The 22838-nt window shown below is 37.6% G+C and overlaps 1 protein-coding gene across 1 annotated transcript in view; it reads right to left on the bottom strand.

Annotated features, from left to right (window-relative positions):
• prmt3 (protein arginine methyltransferase 3) overlaps positions 1–22838 on the bottom strand; it is a 52347-nt gene that overhangs the window by 12624 nt on the left and 16885 nt on the right. The window contains exons 11-13 of the mRNA XM_077562997.1: positions 14791–14869; positions 9303–9490; positions 6525–6611 (exon numbers count right to left, since the gene is read on the bottom strand). Coding sequence (XP_077419123.1) covers positions 6525–6611; positions 9303–9490; positions 14791–14869 — 354 coding nt within the window. The remainder of the gene's footprint in view (positions 1–6524; positions 6612–9302; positions 9491–14790; positions 14870–22838) is intronic.

The following is a 22838-nucleotide window of genomic DNA, read 5'->3' as shown; positions in this document are numbered from 1 at the left end:
CGTTTTTTTTTTAAGAGTCTGGCAGCAGACGAGAACAAAGTAGAAAAAAAAAAAAAAAGAGCATGTCACCCCAATACAATTATGGCTTTTAATGAACGCAGCAGAGATGCTGAGAGCTAATCAGGAAATTTGCTGTAATTACGCGGCAGGCAGAGCGCTTTCACGTCTCTCAAAACGGAGATGATCGTCACTTTGGAGATGACAACCGCTCACAAGCGAGATTGATTTGTCCGCTTGCGTTGCATAACTTTCAAACTGCACTGAAGACATCGGGGCTTCAATCTCGGAGCCTCATCGTCACACCTGAAGCGGATTGTAGTGCTCAACTGGGTTACATGCCAGCCTTACGAAATACTGTAAAATCCTGTGAATACTTTTCTTTCTTTTTTGGCCACGGGGAATAAATAAAATAAAAATAAATAAATATTCCAAATCGAGTTGGGGTATGAAGAGGAATAAAATTATTTGTCCTCTTTGCGTGTTCCAAAATTTGAAGACAGATTTAATGTAAGGAAAAACACCTTTGCAAAAATGATCTAATAAAAAAAAACAGAGATCTCTGGACATCGTGACAGACTCCAAACATCACGTAACAGGTGGAATTTCAGAGTGCCGAATGTGTCTCTTCCGCGTGTAAAATGGCTTCTTATAGTTAAACAGACCGCCTCTCTTTCATTTGTAGACAAAACATACTCTCTGGGTACTTTTTTCCGTGAGCGATGGCGAAAACAGAGTCAGGGTCAGGGGTGTGTGTGTGTTCGAGACAGATTCTGTTCTCAAGGACCAAATGTGTGTTTTCGCACAGAACACCGAGAAGGAATTTTTTAGACCAAACAATATGTTCCAGCTTAGTTAGAGTTCAACACTACCTCACATCTACAAAACATTTCGACATGGTTAGTATAAAGAATTAAAATGTTAATAATGTATAACAATGGTTAATATATGAAAATAAAGAATTTAAATGTTAATAATATCTAACAGGTATTATAAAGGGGGCTTAATACGAATTTGTTTTTTCACATTGTTTCGACCAGTGGTTCTTAACTCCTTCACTCCCAGCAATTTTCACTGAAGCAATCCCCTTCACCCTTTACCTATTTTCAAATGGTGATTACTAAAGAACGGAATAAGGTAGAAACATACTTCTTTTTTTTCCTTATGAAAGAATGGAACACGAGCTTTCATTTGGTCAAAGTACACGATATTCTGTTTGCCTTGAAAGATGAGTTAAAATGCTCAAAATCGGCTGTCACTGGGGTGCTTTTTGGATAACGCGTGGCAGTAAAAGAGTTAAAAGTTGCTCTATAAATATAGAGTTGAGTTGTCGAGCAATTCTAGCTAAAGAATTACAACACTCAGTTCTTGTGTGGACCTGACATCCACGTTTCCTAGATCTAAATCACCCAATCAAAAATCAGTTCATCCATTAAAGCTCAACTTCAAGCACTTAGCGGCTATGCTAGCACAAACTGTGAGCCAGATACTGAAGTCCAACCATCCATCCAAGTTGAAGGCAAGCAAGTATACACGATAGTCACAAACACACACGGCCACCAAAAAACAGGAAAATGCGGAATGACGGCATTTAATTTCATCAGCATTTCGCCGCGGGGCCCAAACGTGTCGGTGATAAGTGATGACGGGGGGCTTCCTGACGGCCCACGAGGAAGCGCCGCTACATTGCGAGCGCTCCAGCCAAGTCTCCAGGAAGAGGGGAGAGAAAATTAATAATTATCATCAAGGATAACACCAACAGGGAGCAATTCATCATCGCTCCCCTTTCGCTCGGCTATGTGTCAGTTAGCCGAGTGGCCCGGCCAGATACTATTATACAACAGTGGGGGGACCGAGGGAGGGGGCATGAAGAGGGAGGGGTAACGGAGGATTGCTGACGGGGACTGGGGGGGGGGGGGTGGGGGCCATGATCGGAGAGGTCTAATGCGCTTTTGATAGGGTTTACCCGGGCGTGGAGGCTTCAAGCGTGACCACCTCGCCAGCGCATTGGTGTCAATTCCCACCCGTGCGGCTTCTGCAGCCTGTGCCAGTTTGCCGTTATTTCGCTGAGCTGGAGCCTGAACCGTCCTTGTCTGTGGTTTACCTCCAACCACAGCTTCTCACATGTGATTCCCTTAGACAACACACGACTAAGTGCGACTTAACAACTGCGCCACTGCACTTTGTTCATGTTCTTTTTTTTTTTTTTTTTAAACACAACTAAAGTTTAAAAATCAAACCCACAGAATGTACATTAAATCTGAGCAACACGTTTTTTTTAAGCTAATGGTTCAATTTGTCACTTTCAAAGTTGAGGTGTCCTACTTTTGATTTCACGTATATTTTTGATTCCCGCTTTTAACTTTTTTTCCCCCCCCCCTTTTTTTTTTCTTCTGGAGAGCTCAGTATTGTTCATTCGGTAATTTTACCCATTTGACATATATATATATATATATATATATATATTTTGTATTTTTTATTTTTTTTTGTATGTGGGTGAATATGTGTTCGCATTCCATACGTTCACTTTTTTTTTTTTTTTCTGGAGAGCTCAGTATTGTTCATTCGGTAATTTTACCGATTTAACATGTCATCATCATTGCGCTCCTTTTTAAAAAAATTTTTATATATATATATATATATTTTTTTTTATTTTTTTGTATTTTTATTTTTTTTTGTATGTGGGTGAATATGTGTATGTGCGTGCATGCATTCATTAGTTCACCTAAAACCTATATAAAAAAAATAAAAAGAAATCCCATACCGTTTCCCTAAACCGAACACTTCCAGCCAGAGTCGTGAGGCCGTCAGGAAACCCGAGAAAGGACCAAATAAAAGAAAGGAAAGTGAAATCCAGCACCGACCAGACACCTCCAGAGTCCTTCACCAACCCCAGAGACATCTAAATTTCAACAAATCAGGGAGACCTCAAGAGACCAAAGGAGAGACTGAGGAAAGGAAGGAAGGACAGACGAAGCGGAGCGCTTTTAACTTTTGATTCAACGGATAACCAGCGCAAAGATCATCTCATTCCGACAAACATTTAATACGCAGCACAATTTCTTTGTGACATTTGTTTTGTTCTGTGTAGCAACTAACAACGCAAACATTTCCAGCTTCTTGTGTGTGGCTTCAAACAAACAATAAGCTCAAGCGTGTACATGTAAAGCGGTGTAAAGAAAGGGTGGCTGAAAAAAAAAAAAAAAAAGAGAATGAGAGGATTTATCTTGCGTGTGAGCGGCACAGACGCAGGGGTTGTGCTGTTCATTTAATGCAAGGTTAGGCAGGCTGAGCTGATGAATGGACTGTCGACAGGAGAACAAAAGCAGGCGCTCCATCATAGGGCAAGAGGCGCAGCAGCTCTCCCTCACCGATCCCCGAGCACTGGTCCAGGAGCAGTTTACCCTTCACACATCCTAACCTTAACTACTACTCAAGATCTGCAGACAATACTGACTCCAGATCGGTATCTTTAGGACAGCAGAGCAACCCTCGTGCAGGTCAATAATCATCTGTAAATCCTGAGACAAGCAGCTTTGATGCCGAGGAACAATTTAGACCGACGGAACCTTCTTTGCGGAATACCTTGTGTTATACAAGCTTGGCTTTTGATAGCATTAAGAAACGACACATCCCATTGTGCATAAAACATCCCAAGACGCCGGCGCGCTTCGATAGCCGCGTACTAAATGAATGATTCGGCTTTGCAATAAAACCCCCAAAAGAAAAGCAGTTTGTAACTGGAAAAAGGAGCATCAAGCCTCTCTATCTATTTTGTAGGATTGCGTAGGACTCTGAAGTAGAAGCGGAATGCTTATAAAAGTAACTGTATACATATACACATGTTAACATTAGCAAACGAGTTTTGAATCAACTCTGTTGGGTTACTAATTGTACTTTTGCAGAAACAACAACAAAAAAAATCTCATTTACACTAAATGGTAACTTATTCAGCGCTTTATCTATTTCACACCATACATTCTCCAAAGCACCTTATTTGAAAACATCTACACCACTCATGTAAATTATAAGACATATATATATATATATATATACACACACTTACACATATACGTATACATATACGTACACACACATATATACATATACGTACACACACATATATATACGTATACGTACACACACATATACATACGTATACGTACACACACATATACATACGTATACGTACACACACATATACATACGTATACGTACACACATATACATACGTATATGTACACACATATACATACGTATATGTACACACATATATGTACACACATATACGTACACACATATACGTACACACATATACGTACACACATATACGTACACACATATATGTACACACATATACGTACACACATATACGTACACACATATACGTACACACATATACGTACACACATATATACGTACACACATATACGTACACACATATACGTACACACATATACATGCATATATACACACATATACATACACGTATACACATACAAAGATATATATATATATATATATATACACATATATACATATACATATATACATATACATATATATAAGAGGGACATATACAAACATATATATATATATATATATATATATATATACATACACACATACACACATATATACACGTAAACACATATATACACGTATACACATATATACACATATACACATCCTTTTAGCAAACATATGCACAATGTGCAGAGGCCAGATAATAACCACAAATCGATTACCCATTAAACCATTACACAAAATTACGTAGCACTGCGCCACAACACAAAAGGCTGCACCACAACACGCGTCACAATGCAGAGCATCAGGACAGGAGACATTAAAGTGAGGCGCTCCTGCTGCAGGCTGCTCACAACACAGTGAAATGTGGCTTAGTCATTGGAGGAAGTTCGGGTGAGGGATGTGGTGGCGGGGAAAATGGGCTCGTAAAGCATTTTATACGCTTTTGTGTTTTTAGCTAACACCAACTGAGGACACAACTTAATTCATGTGTTGCAGTTGACCTACACCTCAGCTTAAGGCTTCAAACTTTTCTTTTCTGAAGTCTATTTCTGTCTTTGACTTAGAGAGTTGAAAACTTTGTTTTCAAAGCCCCCCCCCCCCCCCCCCCCCCCCACGATTGTTGTGTTGTGTGTAGACTATCTGAACATTTGATTGTTTTTAGAGCACTAACTGGCAAACGTTCAGGGAAGCGGCTGCTCAGAAGGGAGAAATGGACCTGGAAGAGTACGTACGCTTCATCTGTCTTGGACTTCATCTCAAAATGTGCTGATGATGTCTCCACCACCAAGACCATCATTATCTACCTGAATAGGATATCATATTTGTCGAGTTATATAGTCGCAAGTGCCACATCGTCTTGGACAGTTACGCTCTTAAATTTAGATTTAGATTTAGATTTTATAGCTGTACAGAGGGAGACACAAAGAAAAAGAGGAATTAGGACGACTGTAAAAAAAATATTGATCAATCATGAAAGAGGGAAAATGGGTTGTTAGTCAAGCCAAGCAAGCTGAGAATGTTCCCTGTTTTATGACAGGTAATTCAAAGTCCCATTAAGTTCAATGCTTGGATTGGAAACCCTGAGACATCCGATTGACTGATATCATCTTAAATCCATCAACACAAGCTGACTGATGTCTCTGACACTTGTACAGCAATGTCCTTTCTCTCCACAGCATGTTTGATATTTGATTGATGGCAAACTTTGGCATTAGCAAACTTTGGTAGTTAGCGAAATCCAGGAAAATCAATTTGGCAAACATAGAATATTTTTTTAATTCACATTTTGGTCATTAGTTGCGTTAGATTTAGTTACTGTCTGATTAACCGTGTTTGCGCAAATTACGTTTGATGTCTCGTGGTCCTCAGGAAATTTTCTGCCACTAGTTGGCATTAGTATTTCATGTTGGACATTTCATGACACGCTTCGAGCAAATTATATCATCAACGTGAGCTGATTGATGTTTCTGACACTTCCACTGCAAAGTCCTTTCGACAGCAAAAGAGCATTAGCAAACTTTACTTTAGAAATTGTTCTTTTTTTGTCAAAAGAGAAATATATTTATAAATATATTTTTAATTCACGTTTTACTCATTATTTGTGTTCTTAATTACTTTTGATTAACTGTGTTGGCACAAATTAAGTTGATAAGGAATGGCTTGAACAAGATGTAAAGCCCAGAAAATGCCCCCCCCCCAAAAAAAAAATTGCAAAAAAAATAAATAAAAATACACAGACGTAATACACCATAAAGATATAAATAATACAGTATAAAGACGTTAAAAATAAAAATCACTGAAAGTTATATTATATCATGAATATACACAGCCAGTGCCGGTTCAAAAGGCTGAATGTTGGACCCCGTGTCGTGTGAAATGTTCCACATTATCTGTCTTCTTATAAGAAATAAACCCTACATTCTTCAGAAAACACAATAAATAACAGTGGCATGAAAAAGCAAATTTCAGATGCGTGTGTAGGTGTTAGTGTGCATTACTGTGCAATCCGTGGTTTTGGTCATCTTCAAGCAAAAGTCGGATGCAAACTCCAGCTCTGAAAGACACACTTTGTTGCAATCGATTGTCTGTTGAGTGAAAAAAAAGAAAAAAGAAGATAAATGACTGTGTTTGTATATTCAAATTTTTGGGGGGGGGAATTGAATCTAAATATTGGCTGTATTGTCTTGGCAAATATTTTGCTAGAAGTTTTAGGCCACTGACTTTTAACTCATTCACTGCCATTGACGGCTATAGACGGCTATAGACGTCAAAAATTGTGAACTATTCCTATGAGTTAAAAAAAAAAATCATTTCATAATTTTTTTTTAATAAAACCTAGATTTTTTTATTGTACATTTATAACAGATATGAAATTATCATCCGATTAATTACGATTAAAGGCCCCTTATTTATTTTTTAATTTTTTTAAATTAGGCCCATCAGGCAATTACATTTTTTAATTGTAATTAATCACGACTTCACTTGTTAACTAATGATTAATCACAAATTTGATATCTGTTCTAAATTTACAATAATCTTTTTCTAGGTTTTCATACGCTTGTTAACAAAAGTGGAAAAAAATGTTTAAGTAATAGAAAAAATATATTTTTTACGTCTATAGCCGTCAATGGCAGTGAATGAGTTAATGGCACCCTTACTGGTTTCAGACAGAATGGGGCACATGATAGTTTTGTTCTGTGCTAAAATATTTACTGATAGATCTGACGAGGAACATTCATTAAAAATTTTTTTTAAAAAAAATCTTTTCTTTTCTTTGGTCCTTCCTCGGGTCTCCTGACGGCCTCACGACTCTTGCTGGAAGTGTTCGGTTTAGGTGAACGGTATGGGATTTTTTAATAGGTTTTAGGTGAACTAATGAATACACACGCACTCACGCACATACACATTCAAAAAAAAAAAAAAAAGAGCAATGATGATGACATGTCAAATCGGTAAAATTACCGAATGAACAATACTGAGCTCTCCAAGAAAAAAAAAAACAGTATTTAATTGGAGCTCAATGCCCGCTGAAAAAGTCCATCAAAAACATGGGTCCATATTATGCACTGCACCTTGACAAAAGCCTAAATCTAAATACAAGCCTCATAACATGAAAAGATTTACAGAGCAGGCACGGTGAAGCCTGAAATGGTTTCAGGTTTAACTTTCCTCGATTTGTCCCAGTTGTTCTCAGTGGGAGAAAAAAAAAGAAAAGTCATCAGGTTTGCAGAATGTATAATTCCTTGAGCGGGCTCTCAATTTTACGGGGTAGCAGTCAGCCTTAATAGAATGTTATTGGATTGTATCAATGAGAGGCAATGGATGAGAGTGGTTGTAATTTGGGGAGCGGGGCTGTCTATTTGTCACTGGAGGAGAGAAACTATCGATTAGAGAATTCAAATTCCATTACGTCAAGTTGGCCTCTCATTCATCACGTCCACACATGGGCGGAGGACATGCCGCTTAGCAAACAGGCCAAGCGCAGATGGAACGCATCATAGAGATTAGAAGAGGAGAGCGCACCGCAAACACTAAAAGACGCTAAAGAGGTAACGATGTTCAGATGTGGAACCGCTTTGACTTTCTTTAATCTCACTGCTCAACTCAGTTTAGTTAAGTGTTTTAGTCACAGCATGCTCAGAGTAAAAGTTTCTTTAAGAGGAAGTTCAACTTTTCGTAAATTTGGTTCATTTGTAAAAGTTTTCATTATAGCTATTTAATACGTAATCTGGATATTCAATCAACCAAGTGACCAAGTGTTCCTATCGATATTTTTAGTTGAAATTGTTTTCATCGTTTATAGGCCAGTCCTTTTTTTTTTCCTGTAGGAGAGCTCAGTATTGTTCATTCGATTTGACATCATAATTGCTCTCCTTTTTAAAAAAAATAAATGTTTTTTTTCTCATTTTTCTTTTTTTTTTTGTTAAATATATATACATATACACACATATATATATATATATATATATATATATATATATATATATTTTTTTTTTTTGTATGTGGGTGAGTATGTGTATGTGCGTGTGTGTGTGTGTGTGTGTGCGTGCGAGCGTGTGTGTATTCATCAGTTCACCTAAAGCCCATTAAAAAAAATCCCATACTAAAAATATAATATAATAAATTGCCAAATGCAGAAACATCAATGTAAGTTATCACGATGTAGTGGCTCTCGCTAACAGACAGAATTAAGTAACCAGAATTAGGTTAAAAAATTCTATATACGTAGACCATGTTTCTATAAATTTTGATATTTGGTTTTTATTTGAGGCAGATATTTTTTCCATAAAAATGTGATTTATAAGGAGGTTAGACCATTGGTCGATATTCAGAGTTTGTTTATTTTTCCAGTTAACAAGAATTGTTTTTTTAGCGATAGTAAGGGCTACAAGTGTAGATTGAAATTGTTTATGTGGTAAGTCAGTTGTTGTTAGGTCACCTAGCAAACACAAGTTTGGAGAAAAAGGTATCCTACAGTCCAAAATAGCGGAAAGTTTTTCTAAGACTTTAGTCCAGAAATACATAACCGGAGTACATAACCATAAAGCATGAACATAAGTGTCCGTAGTGTTTTGTAAACATTGGAGACAAATGTCGGAGTCTGAGAGTTTATAAGCTAGTCCTGTTGAAGTGAGCTAAACTTAAACGACCATAAGAGTTATTTCTATTGCATAAAATAATCAGTTAATTCTAAATAAATGATAAATAACACATGATAAGAGAATAATAAAATGAGTAAAAATGTCCTTTTATTGGAAATCCCGAAGAACATTTACCTGTATGACTGCAGGTTCGGAGATGAGCGTGTCTGCGTTCAACACTTGCACCGCAGCCTCGGGCACGACAACCTTCCTCATGCATGACATGTTGAAGCCGTACACGTCGTCCCAGAACGCAATGCACTCTTGGTGCTTCTGTTCATCTCCCACTGCTGCCAGGCTGATGTTGCAAAGGTCCGGGTAGACTGAGAAGGCCAGAGGAACAAAATGGCAGTTGCTATGCAGAGAATGGGATGAATTACCAACAGCTGCTTACTATTCTTCGATAATTACGCATATAAAAGAAAAGTATATGATACAAATCTTTATATTATATTATATTATATATTTTTATACAATCAGATCCAAAACATTCATGAAGACCAAAAAGGAGAGCGGTGCGAACTTCTAGTCCAAGGCAAGCTTGATGTCATCAATTTTGATGGTTTCCAAAGCATTAAACACAACTAATTGGAGAACGCCTTGAAGTCCTGTGGGCGTGGTGCGCTCCATCAATTTCTTGAAGGAGTAGCCATGACAAAAAAAAAAATGACGGTTTGGCCTGGTTTTTGCCCTACTTACAAAGTCCGTACTGCATTACGCTACCACTGGCGATTTAAAGAGTAACAGTTTCTATTAAATGTCTTTTAATGTGTTTTCACATATGATATATTTGTATGGCTACTCTGCTGGGTGATGATGTTACAGCTAATATGATGCCCCCCCCCCCCCCCTACTGTGAACCCAACATTAGCCAAGAAAGAAGCCTAAGGCCAATCTTGCAGAACAACCCCCCCAAAAAAACCATCATGTATATCGTCGTCATCCTGTGAAAAACACTTATGTCCATATGAAGGGAAAATAACCATGGTTTGATATGTCCTCATGTAACCTCTTATATAAGGAAATGTTGTCCTGAACTGTTGTACGAATCCAGGTGCCCAACAATTTGTAAATAAAGGGCGGAATCAGCTTGGGATTGAATGCCTTGTTTATACTACAGTCTTCCCTGCTTCGCAAACATGTTTTCGAGAGTGTCTGGGAGAGGGCTTGGACAGCCCGGTTTCTCACGCTCACAACTTTTTGTTAACGAATAAAAGACGGAGCGGCACACGGTCCGGGCAGAGTCAGCTGTGGAATACGTACCATTGCCCAGCCGTTAAGCAGCTCGTTTTAACCGGACCATCGGCTCTTTGGTCTAGTGTCAAGGTAAGCGCTGATGATGGTTATATTCTGCTGCTTAGCGTTGAAGTGTGTTGACTGCTATTTGCGGGGACTAAAAGGTACGATTATTCTAGCACAGTGCAGGTGTTGATTGCTGTTTGCGGGGAATAAAAGGCACCATTATTCTAGCACAGTACAGGTGTTGATTGATGTTTGCGGGGAATAAAAGGTACGATTATTCTCGCACAGTACAGGTGTTGATTGCTGTTTGCGGGGACTAAAAGGCACCATTATTCTAGCACAGTACAGGTGTTGATTGCTGTTTGCGAAGAATAAAAGGCACCATTATTCTAGCACAGTACAGGTGTTGATTGCTGTTTGCTGGGACTAAAAGGTACGATTATTCTAGCATAGTACAGGTGTTGATTGCTGTTTGCTGGGACTAAAAGGTACAATTATTCCAGCACAGTACAGGTGTTGATTGCTGTTTGCGGGGAATAAAAGGCACCATTATTCTAGCACAGTACCGGTGTAGATTGCTGTTTGCTGGGACTAAAAGGCACGATTATTCTAGCACAGTACAGGTGTTGATTGCTGTTTGCGGGGAATAAAAGGCACCATTATTCTAGCACAGTACAGGTGTTGATTGCTGTTTGCGGGGAATAAAAGGTACGATTATTCTAGCACAGTACAGGTGTTGATTGCTGTTTGCGGGGACTAAAAGGCACCATTATTCTAGCACAGTACAGGTGTTGATTGCTGTTTGCGAAGAATAAAAGGCACCATTATTCTAGCACAGTACAGGTGTTGATTGCTGTTTGCTGGGACTAAAAGGTACGATTATTCTACCAACCTGTCAATCATTTTAAAACTTTATTTAAAATGAAGATTTATTTTTGAGAACAGATCTTTACGATGACCCCAAAGGAGAACAGTTAATGGTGATCATTTTTGTTTGCACAAATCTATCATTAAATTTAATCCTTTCTTTTTTAGTAATATCTTTTCATGTCTTAAAAAGTTCAAGAGATTAATGAAATGAAGTTCCAAAATGTAATAAATCAGACAATGATGGCAACACTATTTGAAGTCTTTTTTTTTTTTTTGTTCTCAACAAAAAAATGCTTTGCGCTGATTAGGGGGAGCTTGTCGAGAAAATAAATTTCACAGCGGGTACATCATTGAAAAAAGGTTGAGATCTTTTTTTTTTGGGGGGGGGGGCAAGCGCGATGTATGGTGCAAGGTCTGTTTACGTTGAGTTTTGCATACGTTTACACCTTTGTGGTCTCTTAGGGTTTCTTTTTTTTCCCCCAAAATGGAATTTCAGAGTGATTTAATTCCTCATAAAAACCTCCCTTGAAACAAGTTACACTTTTTGTTCAAGGTACAGCACAAAGACAAGCAAAAAAAAAAAAAAACCATATTGCTGTTTTTGCTGCTGCACTAGTTTAGTTGCATTTGATGTCTATTTTTATTTTCATAATATTGAAAAGATCCTCTGGTAAGGATTATTATGCAAAAGTATTTGTCTAAAGCCTTCACTTCCGTAGCCCCGCAAAGGGTCTAATAAAGAGCTTTATGAGGAAAAAATAATTGTGATGTGCAGACAACCTTGGCTGTAGGCTAGAAAAAGAGCAAAACTCCAATTTTCGATCATTGTAAAAATGATATCCCTTCCATTCAGCATGTTCAATTTATTTAGCCCGACATACGGTTTGCCGTTCAGCTTCACGTAACCTTCACTGCATCGGGCCATAAATTGTGCGAAAAAATGGCGACAGCTTAGCCACGGGCAAGTCACGGTCTCTCGTGACCACGTGAGCGTCTCCATGCGTGATGGCGGCGTTTTGCGCGTCCCTTTCATCGGACTCGGATTACTCAAGCAAGATCGCCATCATCAAGAGCGGGTTGGGCTTTTGCTGATTTGGCAAAAATTTGGACGGGCTTAGTTGACGAATGCGCTGCAAAAGCAATGGAGACAAAAAAAAAGTTGAGCAGGCGAAGGGAGGGGCTTACTGTACTGCGAATGGAGAAAAAAAAAAGGGGGGGGAAGACTACGAGGAAGGGGGCGCCACGGTGTCCCCAGATTCATGGCTTTGACATCTGCGTCCTTCTCGACTCGCTGCTCTCAGCCCGTTTGTCATGCCCCCCCCCCACCGCCCCCCGACTCTACACTTGCTCTCTTGAGCCCCCTCATTGGTCGGCTGTGAAAGAGTAGATGGCGAGGGGGAGGGAGCGGGGGCAAAAACCAGATCCCTTTTCCCGGGACAGTGTGCCGTGCAAAGCGTGCTGAGACACACTTAAGGATGAGAGACAGATGTATAAAAACGGCATGCAATCATAATAATAATAATAATAATAATAATAATAATAATAATAATAATAATAATGATAATAATAATATAGAATGGAGGACCAAAGCTCACCTTACTAATGCTTAGGGTGGGCATTTTGACCTCATTCAAAATCCACAGATATTTAAATTCATCGTCAAACTTGCCAAGTTTCCAATTTTCTGTTTCTATGAGGTTAAAGTCTCGTGGGATTTTCTTTTCGGTGCTTTTTTTTTTTTTTTTTGCCATACTGAATAAAGCCTAATTGTACATCCACTACAGTAGGTGGCAGTAGCGCGCTCATTGTCAGTGTGTGTAACTAAATTAATCAAACTATTTTAACTCTTTGATTGCCAAAAACGTTAAATAACGTTTAGTAAAATCCTATGGAGGAGTGCCAAAGACGTTAAAAGACGTTTTTTTTTTTTTTTAAACAGAGGTGAAACTAACCATTTTCTATTGTTGATTACTGAAAAACGGAATAAGGTAGAAACAAACTTTTTTTTCTGATGAAAGATGAGAGTCCAATCTTTCATTAGGTAGTATGTGTGTTTCCATAGTCCAAACACATAATTTTCTGTGGACCTTGAAAGATCAGTCAAAATGCTTAAATCGGCTGGCACTGGCGACATCCCTTTTCTGAAAACGTCTGGCAGTCAAAGAGTTAATACATTTAATACAGCATATATATATATATATATATATATATATATATATATATATATATATATATTAGATAGATAGATTTCTGTAGTCCTCAATGAAAGCAGACTGATTGTGTTGAATCAAAACATCTGCTTTTACTTTGGAAAACAATGATCAACATTTTTTCCTTTTTCCTGATGGGACCAAGCTAGGGGTGGTGCCGATCGATCGCCCGGCCGATTTATCGGCCCCCGATTTCCTTTGTTTTGGGGGATCGGCCGATCCCTTAAATATAAACCGATCTTTTCCACTGATCTCAATTCCCTCCTCAGAGGTCTGAAAAAGTCCGCCGCTGCTCTCTTCTGCCGGCTTTTCATTTTTATTTCAGAGAAATACTTACTTTGCAGTTAAAACAACCGGTTTGTATTATTTCGCAGATATTGTTCAATGTTTTCCAATGAAATAAGATTGGAAGTCTGAAGGTGTAATGGTGCTTGTTATGAAAAAAATTATGGAAATCGGCAAAAGTTGGAATTGGCAGGTCAGACTTTTTTTTTTTTTAAAAAAATCGGTAATCGGACAGAAAATTGTGATCGGTGCACCCCGAGACCAAACATCATTAATCATAATTCATTTTTTGGTATGTTTTCTGTACTGTCAATTTGAAATCATGTACCGATTTTGAATAAAAAGGGATCCAAATTGAGTTCATCTGAAAACGTGTTTGATGGGGTTTAAGTCAGGGGTCTCTGATTTCTCTACAAAAGTGCTTAAGCTGAGGGTGAATGTTTGGATGGGTTGCCGACCTTCAAAAGGTCAACTTGAACTTTTGAGGTTGGGACGAGGTTTTTGTCATGCCATATGGCATCCTATGAAAACCAAAAACCCAAAAAAACTAACGCCAGACTGCCAGCATGTTTCTTTCTCTTCTTTCCACAGGAGACTTTAATTGAATGGCCACGAGTGGACATAATGATGGCAGTTCCAATGGATTCCCAGCGGACTGAATTGTTCCCCTTCAGCTGTTTGGTGCAACTATTAGTCGCACCCCGATTAGTGGGCCGGCTCATTATTGTGTACAAGTCATGCACGGGTGCATTTTTCTACAGACATGAATAAAATCTAGAATAAGTAATACAGCAACTTTTGTAGTGCGGACATTCTGAAAAAAAATGTTGGGGCAGGTTTTAACAAAATTATTGTATTTTTCAGACGACACTCACACTTTTTTTTTTTTCTACGAAATTTTTTTTAGATTTAGTTTAAAGTAGCACCCCCCCCCCCCCAAAGTAAACAGTTTAACGTGTTATGTGTCTTATCATGTGTCCGTCTTTCGGTGATGAAGCGAAGGTGTGAGCCGCTACCTGAACCGCCGTCATCCAAATAGAGGTCTCGGGCCACCAGGACGGAATCCAACATGGACTCAAATAGCAAAAAGTAACCCTGTCAAAGACAAAAAAAAAAAAGAAGAAGCAGAAATTAAATCCATGTCACATTTTGATAGAACTAAACATTTTGTATAAATATATATTAAAAAAAAGAAAGGCTTAAACTATTTGGGTTTAACTCTTTGACTGCCAGACGTTTTCAGAAAAGGGATGCCGTGGGTGCCAGCCGATTTAAGCATTTTTGACTGATCTTTCAAGGTCCACAGAAAATGATGTGTTTGGACTATGGAAACACACATACTACCAAATGAAAGATTGGATTCTCATCTTTCATCAGAAAAAAAAAAGTTTGTTTCTACCTTATTCCGTTTTTCAGTAATCAACAATAGAAAATGGTTAGTTTCACCTCTGTTTTGAGGGGAAAAAAACGTCTTTTAATGTCTTTGGCACTCCTCCATAGGATTTTACTAAACGTTATTTAACGTTTTTGGCAGTCAAAGAGATAAAGTTGTGTCAATGGATAGGCACATACTTGATGGAATTGAAACATATAAATACTGTTAGTTTTAATTGTACTTCTAAGCAGTGAAAAGTTGAATTGACTCTGACCGTGAAAACAAAACATCCAAATTTGACCCTGAGACGACGTGCTGTCCCGCTCCAGCAGATAAAGACATTAAGCGTGCTATTATTTCATTAATGCTGAAATTGCGTTTTGTCTACATCATGGTCGCTTTCTGCTGACAAACGGCCTTTTCTACCCGTCGCCCCTCGAACCAGCAGATCGGCTCACCTGCCAAACAAATTAATTCATTGCATTCTGTGCGATTTCAATATTTGAGGCACTGGGCGAAACGGAGATCGAGTGTAGGGGACTTTTAACCGATTCAACCGATCTTGAAAGTAAAAGATGAGACATCTTTCTCAGACGTGTAGCATCTACTATTTTATGATTTGTTGGTACTTCTTATAACGATAACGCTTTCTTTCAGACTCGGGCCATCAATAATACTGAGAATTGCAAGCATTGGACGGTTCCTTTTTTTTATTTTTATGAGGGCACAAATGGACAAGGTGAGGTGAGGGCCAGGATGTTAAGCAAGTATATGAGTGTGTGATGACAACACATTGTAGTACGTGACGAGGAAGTCTGGACAAGGAGCGGAAGATTAGCAAAAGGTAGTTTTTTTTGGGGGGGGGGGGTACTCAACTGAGATAAACAACCGGAGCAGGGATGCACGGTAATATCGGTGGCCGATAATTATCGGCAATTATCGACTAATTTGACGTCAAACAGCTAAACCAGATAATGAAGAAATCTGCCGATAATTATCGGCAATTATCGACTAATTTGACGTCAAAAAGATAAACCAGATAATGAAGAAATCCGCCGATAATTATCGGCAATTATCGACTAATTTGACGTCAAACAGATAAACCAGATCATGAAGAAATCCGCCGATAATTATCGGCAATTATCGACTAATTTGACGTCAAACAGATAAACCAGATAATGGAAGAAATCCGCCGATAATTATCGTCAATTATCGACTAATTTGACGTCAAACAGATAAACCAGATAATGAAGAAATCTGCCGATAATTATCGGCAATTATCGACCACTTTGACATCCTACAGATAAACCAGATAAAGAAATGTTTGCATTTTTTTTTTTTTTTTTTAAACATGGCTGTTTTGTTTTGGCAAGCTCAAAATGAGTTACTAGTTTTCTTTGAAGCAGACGTATCAATAAAATTTAGCTTCACGGTGCTTTGCACAATGTTTACATGTATTTTGTCCATGTTGGCGTTATAGTAGGACTCAAAAGTATATTTGCATTCAAGTTAATTTTGCAAACAATTATCGGCTGACTTATCGGTTATCGACATCGGCACTTTCTAAACGATTGGTTTATCTGTATCGGTTGAAGAAAGCATTATCGTGCATCCCTAAGGAGGAGGTATTTAAATTAAGGCAGCATTTCATTTTTTTATTTTTTTTTTAATTGTCCAAATCCTCTGATTTCAGCATATCAACAGTAATTGTTCACAGATTTCTGTAGTCCTTTTTTTAGTTTGGGAAAACAATAACCGAATCGGTAAAATAGCCCCCCCCCACCTTTTTTTTTTTTTTAAATCACAATTTTTTTTTTAATGAATCCAATTAGTCGATTAATCAATACTAAAAATAGTGATAGCATTAGTAGGGGGGGGCAAACAAGGGAAGCAACAATGATTTCTATCTTTGACCTCATAATCACCACCATCAATATTAAGAGCTGATAACTGCTGGTGATGATTGCAGAAAACCCTGAACCGACCGGCACGTTACATTCCTTGTTTGTTGATGCTGGATCGGTCCCGATGCAAAGTCCGATGCGCTCATTGTTGCTGACTATGGTCCAGTCAATGACCTTAACGCTGTACCGTTTTTAAAACCCTCACACAAGCGTACGCCGGCCTCATAATTTAGTGCCAATTTCACGGGACACTGCTTCACTTGAAGGAAAAGGGATATGAGGGAGAGGCCTGTGAGAAGAGGCACACCTTTATGGTCCAAATGATGGTCCGGGATTACTGCCCACGCTGCCTTCACAAAAGGTCCACACCCCAACCATTTTATACATTCAGATATTAATTACCGAGTGTTACAGCCACTTCATTATGGTACGAGGAGTTGGGGTACGTTATTGACGCTACTCTGCACTTTCCCACGGTAACATGAGATCCTGCAATTTTATAATTAGATACGTATGATGACAGCGTCTGGTGTTTTGGACAGTGACTATTGCTTTCAGCACAACATAATGGTAATCAGTAGGGGTGTGCCCCCCCAAAAAAAATAAAATAAAATCGCTTCCCATAAGAATCACGATTCTCATTTAGTACGATTAAAAATCGATTTTAAATGTCCCAAAATCGATTTTATTTAAATTATTTTATACTGTCTTGCCTTTGTCTGTGTGCGCCTTTATGTGGAGCGCTGTTCATGTTGTACCCGGTTTGGCCACTGAGGGGCAGTGTGGTTCCAATACACTGCTAAGTTGTAGCCACATTAGAGAGTAGAAAGAAAAAGTCACGATCAAGTTATTCCAATAAAAGTTGTTTTTTTGCAGTGTGGAGCCGTTCTTTAGTGATGAAAGTGCCGCCAGTAGCGCGCTAATTAGCATTAGCGAGTCAGACTAGAGTAGATCATTACAATTCCTTGCACATCTATAGATTGAAGCAAAAATCATTGTCAATCAAATCGTTTTGAATCAAAAATCGTTCTCAATCGAAAATCGAATCGCAGACCCCAAAAAATCTGAATCGAATCGTGAGAGATTCAAAGATTCCCGCCGCTAGTAATCAGGTGACATCCCATCGTTTTTTGTTTTTTTTGCAGTGTGGCGCCGTTCTTTTGAGTGATAAAAGTGCCGCCAGTAGCGCGCTAATTAGCATTAGCGAGTCAGACTGGAGTAGATCCTTACAATTAATTCCTTGCACATCTGTAGATTGAAGCAAAATTCATTGTCAATCAAATTGTTGTGAATGAAAAATCGCTCTTAATCGAAAATCGCTTCTGAATCGAATCGCAGGCCCAAAAATTCGGAATCGAATCGTGAGAGATTCAAAGATTCCCGCTGCTGGTAATCAGGTGACATCCCGTCGCTGTTACAGATTTTCTGCGTGCAATCACACAGAATCTTTCACAGGCAGCGCGAAAGCGGCTAATGCTCTGTGAAGCTAATATGACGAGACGCGAGACAAGAGCGAAGTTCAGAGAGCCGGGGTTGTGCGAGTGACATACTGCAGTATAGCCACTTTGCATTTACATAAGAGACTAATGAAAAGCCTAATGAGAATGGGCTGAAACAGCTTATACACATTAACAAAATTAGCATATAAAACACATCTCCCTGTGGCCTCTCACAGTTTGCATCAAGACAAAAAAAAACACACACAAAAAATAGCAAACACTTTTACAGCTTTGTTACATTTGTCACAAAAAGCTTATACTTATTGTTCTATAGTCTTATTTGAAAACGCACCAGATAAGAGTTTTCAACCACGGTACTGAAGGTCAATGACCTTTTAGTGAGCCAGCAAAAAAAAAAAAACTACCAGGTTGATTGTCATGTTGCATGACGGAGTGGAAGACTAAAAATTCAACTTTAGAAAAACGATGATCAGATTGTAATAATACCAGAATGAGACCGTATTGGAAATCGTGTTTTTTTTTTTTTTAAAGCATATTCCCACAATTCTAAATTGCTGCTCATTTCATTTCAACTCATTTGAATGAATTTCACGGATGTAAATTCCAGGTTTACAAAAAGGTCACAAAATAATGACAATGATGTGGTTACTAGAAAAAGAAAAAATCAATTCTACTTCTGTTAAAAGGCTAAATAAAAATATTGTTCCTTCGCTTATAACGCGGATCGGTTCACTTTTCAAGGATTTGCTGTTTCGCTGATTTCTCATTTTTCTTTACAGTAATGTACCGATTTCATTAAATGTATCAAGGTTTGAATATTGAAAATGTTTAAACGAGAGAAAAAATGTGAAAGCCTTGATGAGAAAAGTGTGTTAACTATGTTTGACATTTATTAGAAACGTTTTACGGCTTTTTCTTTTTTACGTTCGATTTAAACACGGGAAAATTTGGCTCTTTTCAGACATGACTTATGTTCATGTTCAACACTTTTTTCCCCCCTTTTTAAAATATTTCTCACGGTTGGTGACTTAAATAAACAGACTTTCCCATTGATGACCCCCTTGAGCTTAGTACAGAGGGAAAAAAATAATAATAATAATCATACAGCGCCACGCCGATGTCGACATCATCCGTCCACAAGCGAAGTGGAAAACTCGTAATATTTTGTGGTAAGACTCTTGAAACTTTTTGATACACGTTGAACAACGGAAGCAACAAACCACCTTAAGTCTTAGAAAATGCAACCAATCAATCAACATTTTGACAACAACAACGCACGTGAACCTGTCAGATGTGTGCGTGCGACGTGACTGATTGACAGTCAGACAGACAAAAAGTGTTCGAACTAATGAGTACACGCTCACACACATACAAAAAAAAAAAAAAGGAGAGCAATGATGATGACATGTCAAATTGGTAAAATTGCCAAATGAACAATACTGAGCTCTCCAGAAAAAATAAAAAATAAAAAAATAAAAATAAAGCAATAAAAAGTTCATTTTGGCACTCACACCAAAAAAAAAAAAAAAAAAAAGAGCAATGATGATGACATGTCAAATCGGTAAAATTACCGAATGAACAATACTGAGCTTTCCAGAAAAAAATAAATAAAAAATAAAAAAATGAAAATAAAGCAATAAAAAGTTCATTTTGGCTCTCACACCTAAAAAAAAAATAAAAATAAAAAAAAAGAGCAATGATGATGACATGTCAAATCGGTAAAATTACCGAATGAACAATTCTGAGCTCTCCAGAATTTTTTTTTTTTTAAATTAAAAAAAGAAAAAAAAGAATAAAAAAAAGAAGATGCAACCAATAAATCAACATTTTTACACAGACACACGTGAACCTGTCAGATGTGTGCGTGCGACGAGACTGATTGACAGTCAGACAGACAAAAAGTGTTCGGTTTAGGTGAACTAATGTGTACACACAAAAAAAAAAAAAAGGAGAGCAATGATGATGACATGTCAAATCGGTAAAATTACCGAATAAACAATACTGAGCTCTCCAAGAAAAAAAAAAAAAAAGCAAATGAATGTTCACTTTCCTTTCTTTTCTTTGATCCTTCCTCGGGTCTCCTGACAACCTCACAACTCTAGCTGGATTCTAAAGTATTCGGTTTAGGTGAACGGTATGGGATTTTTTTTAATAGGTTTTAGGTGAACTAATGAATACACACACACTCGCACATACAAAAAAATAAATTAAAAAAATAATAAAAAAAGGAGAGCAATGATGATGACATGTCAAATTGGTAAAATTACCGAATGAACAATACGGAGCTCTCCAGAAAAAGCAAAAAAAAAGCAAATGAATGTTCACTTTCCTTTCTTTTCTTTGATCCTTCCTCGGGTCTCCTGACAACCTCACAACTCTAGCTGGATTCTGAAGTATTCGGTTTAGGTGAACGGTATGGGATTTTTAATAGGTTTTAGGTGAACTAATGAATACACACACACTCGCACATACAAAAATAAATATATTTTTTTTAAAAAAAGGAGAGCAATGATGATGACATGTCAAATTGGTAAAATTACCGAATGAACAATACTGAGCTCTCCAGAAAAAAGAATTAAAAAAAAGAAGATGCAACCAATAAATCAACATTTTTACACAGACACACGTGAACCTGTCAGATGTGTGCGTGCGACGTGACTGATTGACAGTCAGACAGACCAAAAAAAAAAGAAGATGACTGATGACTTCCATTCTCTTTCCAGGCAGGCGATGCTCCTGATGCTCCCCGCGCCAAAAATGAGGCTAAAGTAGGGGCAGCTATTCATTTACCAGCTGACACGCGCGCGCTCATCTGATTTGATCAATTGTGACGTGTTGGAATTTGTGCTTTTAGGAGTTTTCGAGTTGCCCTGCAACATTTGATCAAGAAGGTACGACTAATCTTTTGGGAGAACTATGAACTTCCATTTTAGAATCAAGGGGGGGTCTGTGGTCTTTGATAATAGTCTTAAGTGCCTGCCCGGGACTACGGGGGCGGGGTTAACTTGCATGAGACGCAATCATTGTTACAAGGGTGATTACATTTTTTTATCATTTGTGTATTTTGATTGAAAAAGAGAGAGATCGAGTCTGGGCTTCGGCCTTCCTGGGTGGAGTTTGCATGTTCTACCCGTGTACCCCCGCCTCCTGCCCGAAGCCAGCTGGGATAGGCTCCAGCAACCCCCGCGACCCTTGTGAGGACAAGCGGTTAAGAAAATGGATGGATGGATTATATACACTTATATCAAGTCAAGTAAGTTGCTCAAATATGCTTTATAATCCTTATTATCAATAGTTTAAGCCCCAATTAAAATATAAATTAAAAAAATACAATAAATGATTAGAAATAGGCCTAAATATTATAATCTCTTGTTCGTGCCAAACTGATGTCTGATGAGTTTGCGGTACTGTTTTAAAATAAATGCATGAAGAAAAAAAAATGCGGATTTCAAATTACCGTAGATGACGATTATGAATTTGGACTTTCCCATTTAATGATTCTGTTGCCAAAAAAAACAAGTGCATCTGGAGACATTTTGGGGTGATTTTCTATTGCCTCTCATAATCATGCAATTGAAATTTACATTTGATGGTTATAGTACTAAAAATAGTCCATAAGCACTAAGGTAACTATAAACACATATATCACTGCCATTTTTGTCCTTTTTTTTTTTTTTTTTTGCAGTTATATATTTTTGGAATGAAACTGAATGAAGACAGCCCAAAAACGTTTTAAAAAATATGGGCTTAAGTGTTTTTCACATCATTTGTCTTTTTTTTTTTTTTTACATTTATGTTTTTGGGATGAAACTGAATGCAGACATCCTAAAAAAGTTTTTATTTTTATTTTTAAATGGACATAAGTGTTTTTCACATCATTTGTCTTTTTTTTTTTTTTTACATTTATATGTTTTTGGGATGAAACTGAATGCAGACATCCCAAAAACATTTTTTTTTTTTTTTTTAAATGGACATAAGTGTTTTTCACATCATTTGTCTTTTTCTTTTTTTTTACATTTATATATTTTTGGGATGAAACTGAATGCAGACATCCTAAAAACATTTTTTTGTTTGTTTGTTTTTTTAAATGGACATAAGTGTTTTTCACATTTGTCTTTTTTTTAATATTTTTGGGATGAAACTGAATGCAGACATCCTAAAAACATTTTTATTTTTAAATGGACATAAGTGTTTTTCACATCATTTGTCTTTTTTTTTTTTTTACATTTATATATTTTTGGGATGAAACTGAATGCAGACATCCTAAAACATTTTTTTTTTTTTTTTTAAATGGACATAAGTGTTTTTCACATCATTTGTCTTCT

Source organism: Vanacampus margaritifer, chromosome 4 (genome assembly GCF_051991255.1).
Source record: "Vanacampus margaritifer isolate UIUO_Vmar chromosome 4, RoL_Vmar_1.0, whole genome shotgun sequence".
NCBI lineage: Eukaryota > Metazoa > Chordata > Actinopteri > Syngnathiformes > Syngnathidae > Vanacampus > Vanacampus margaritifer.
This window is presented reverse-complemented; position numbering and strand designations above follow the sequence as displayed.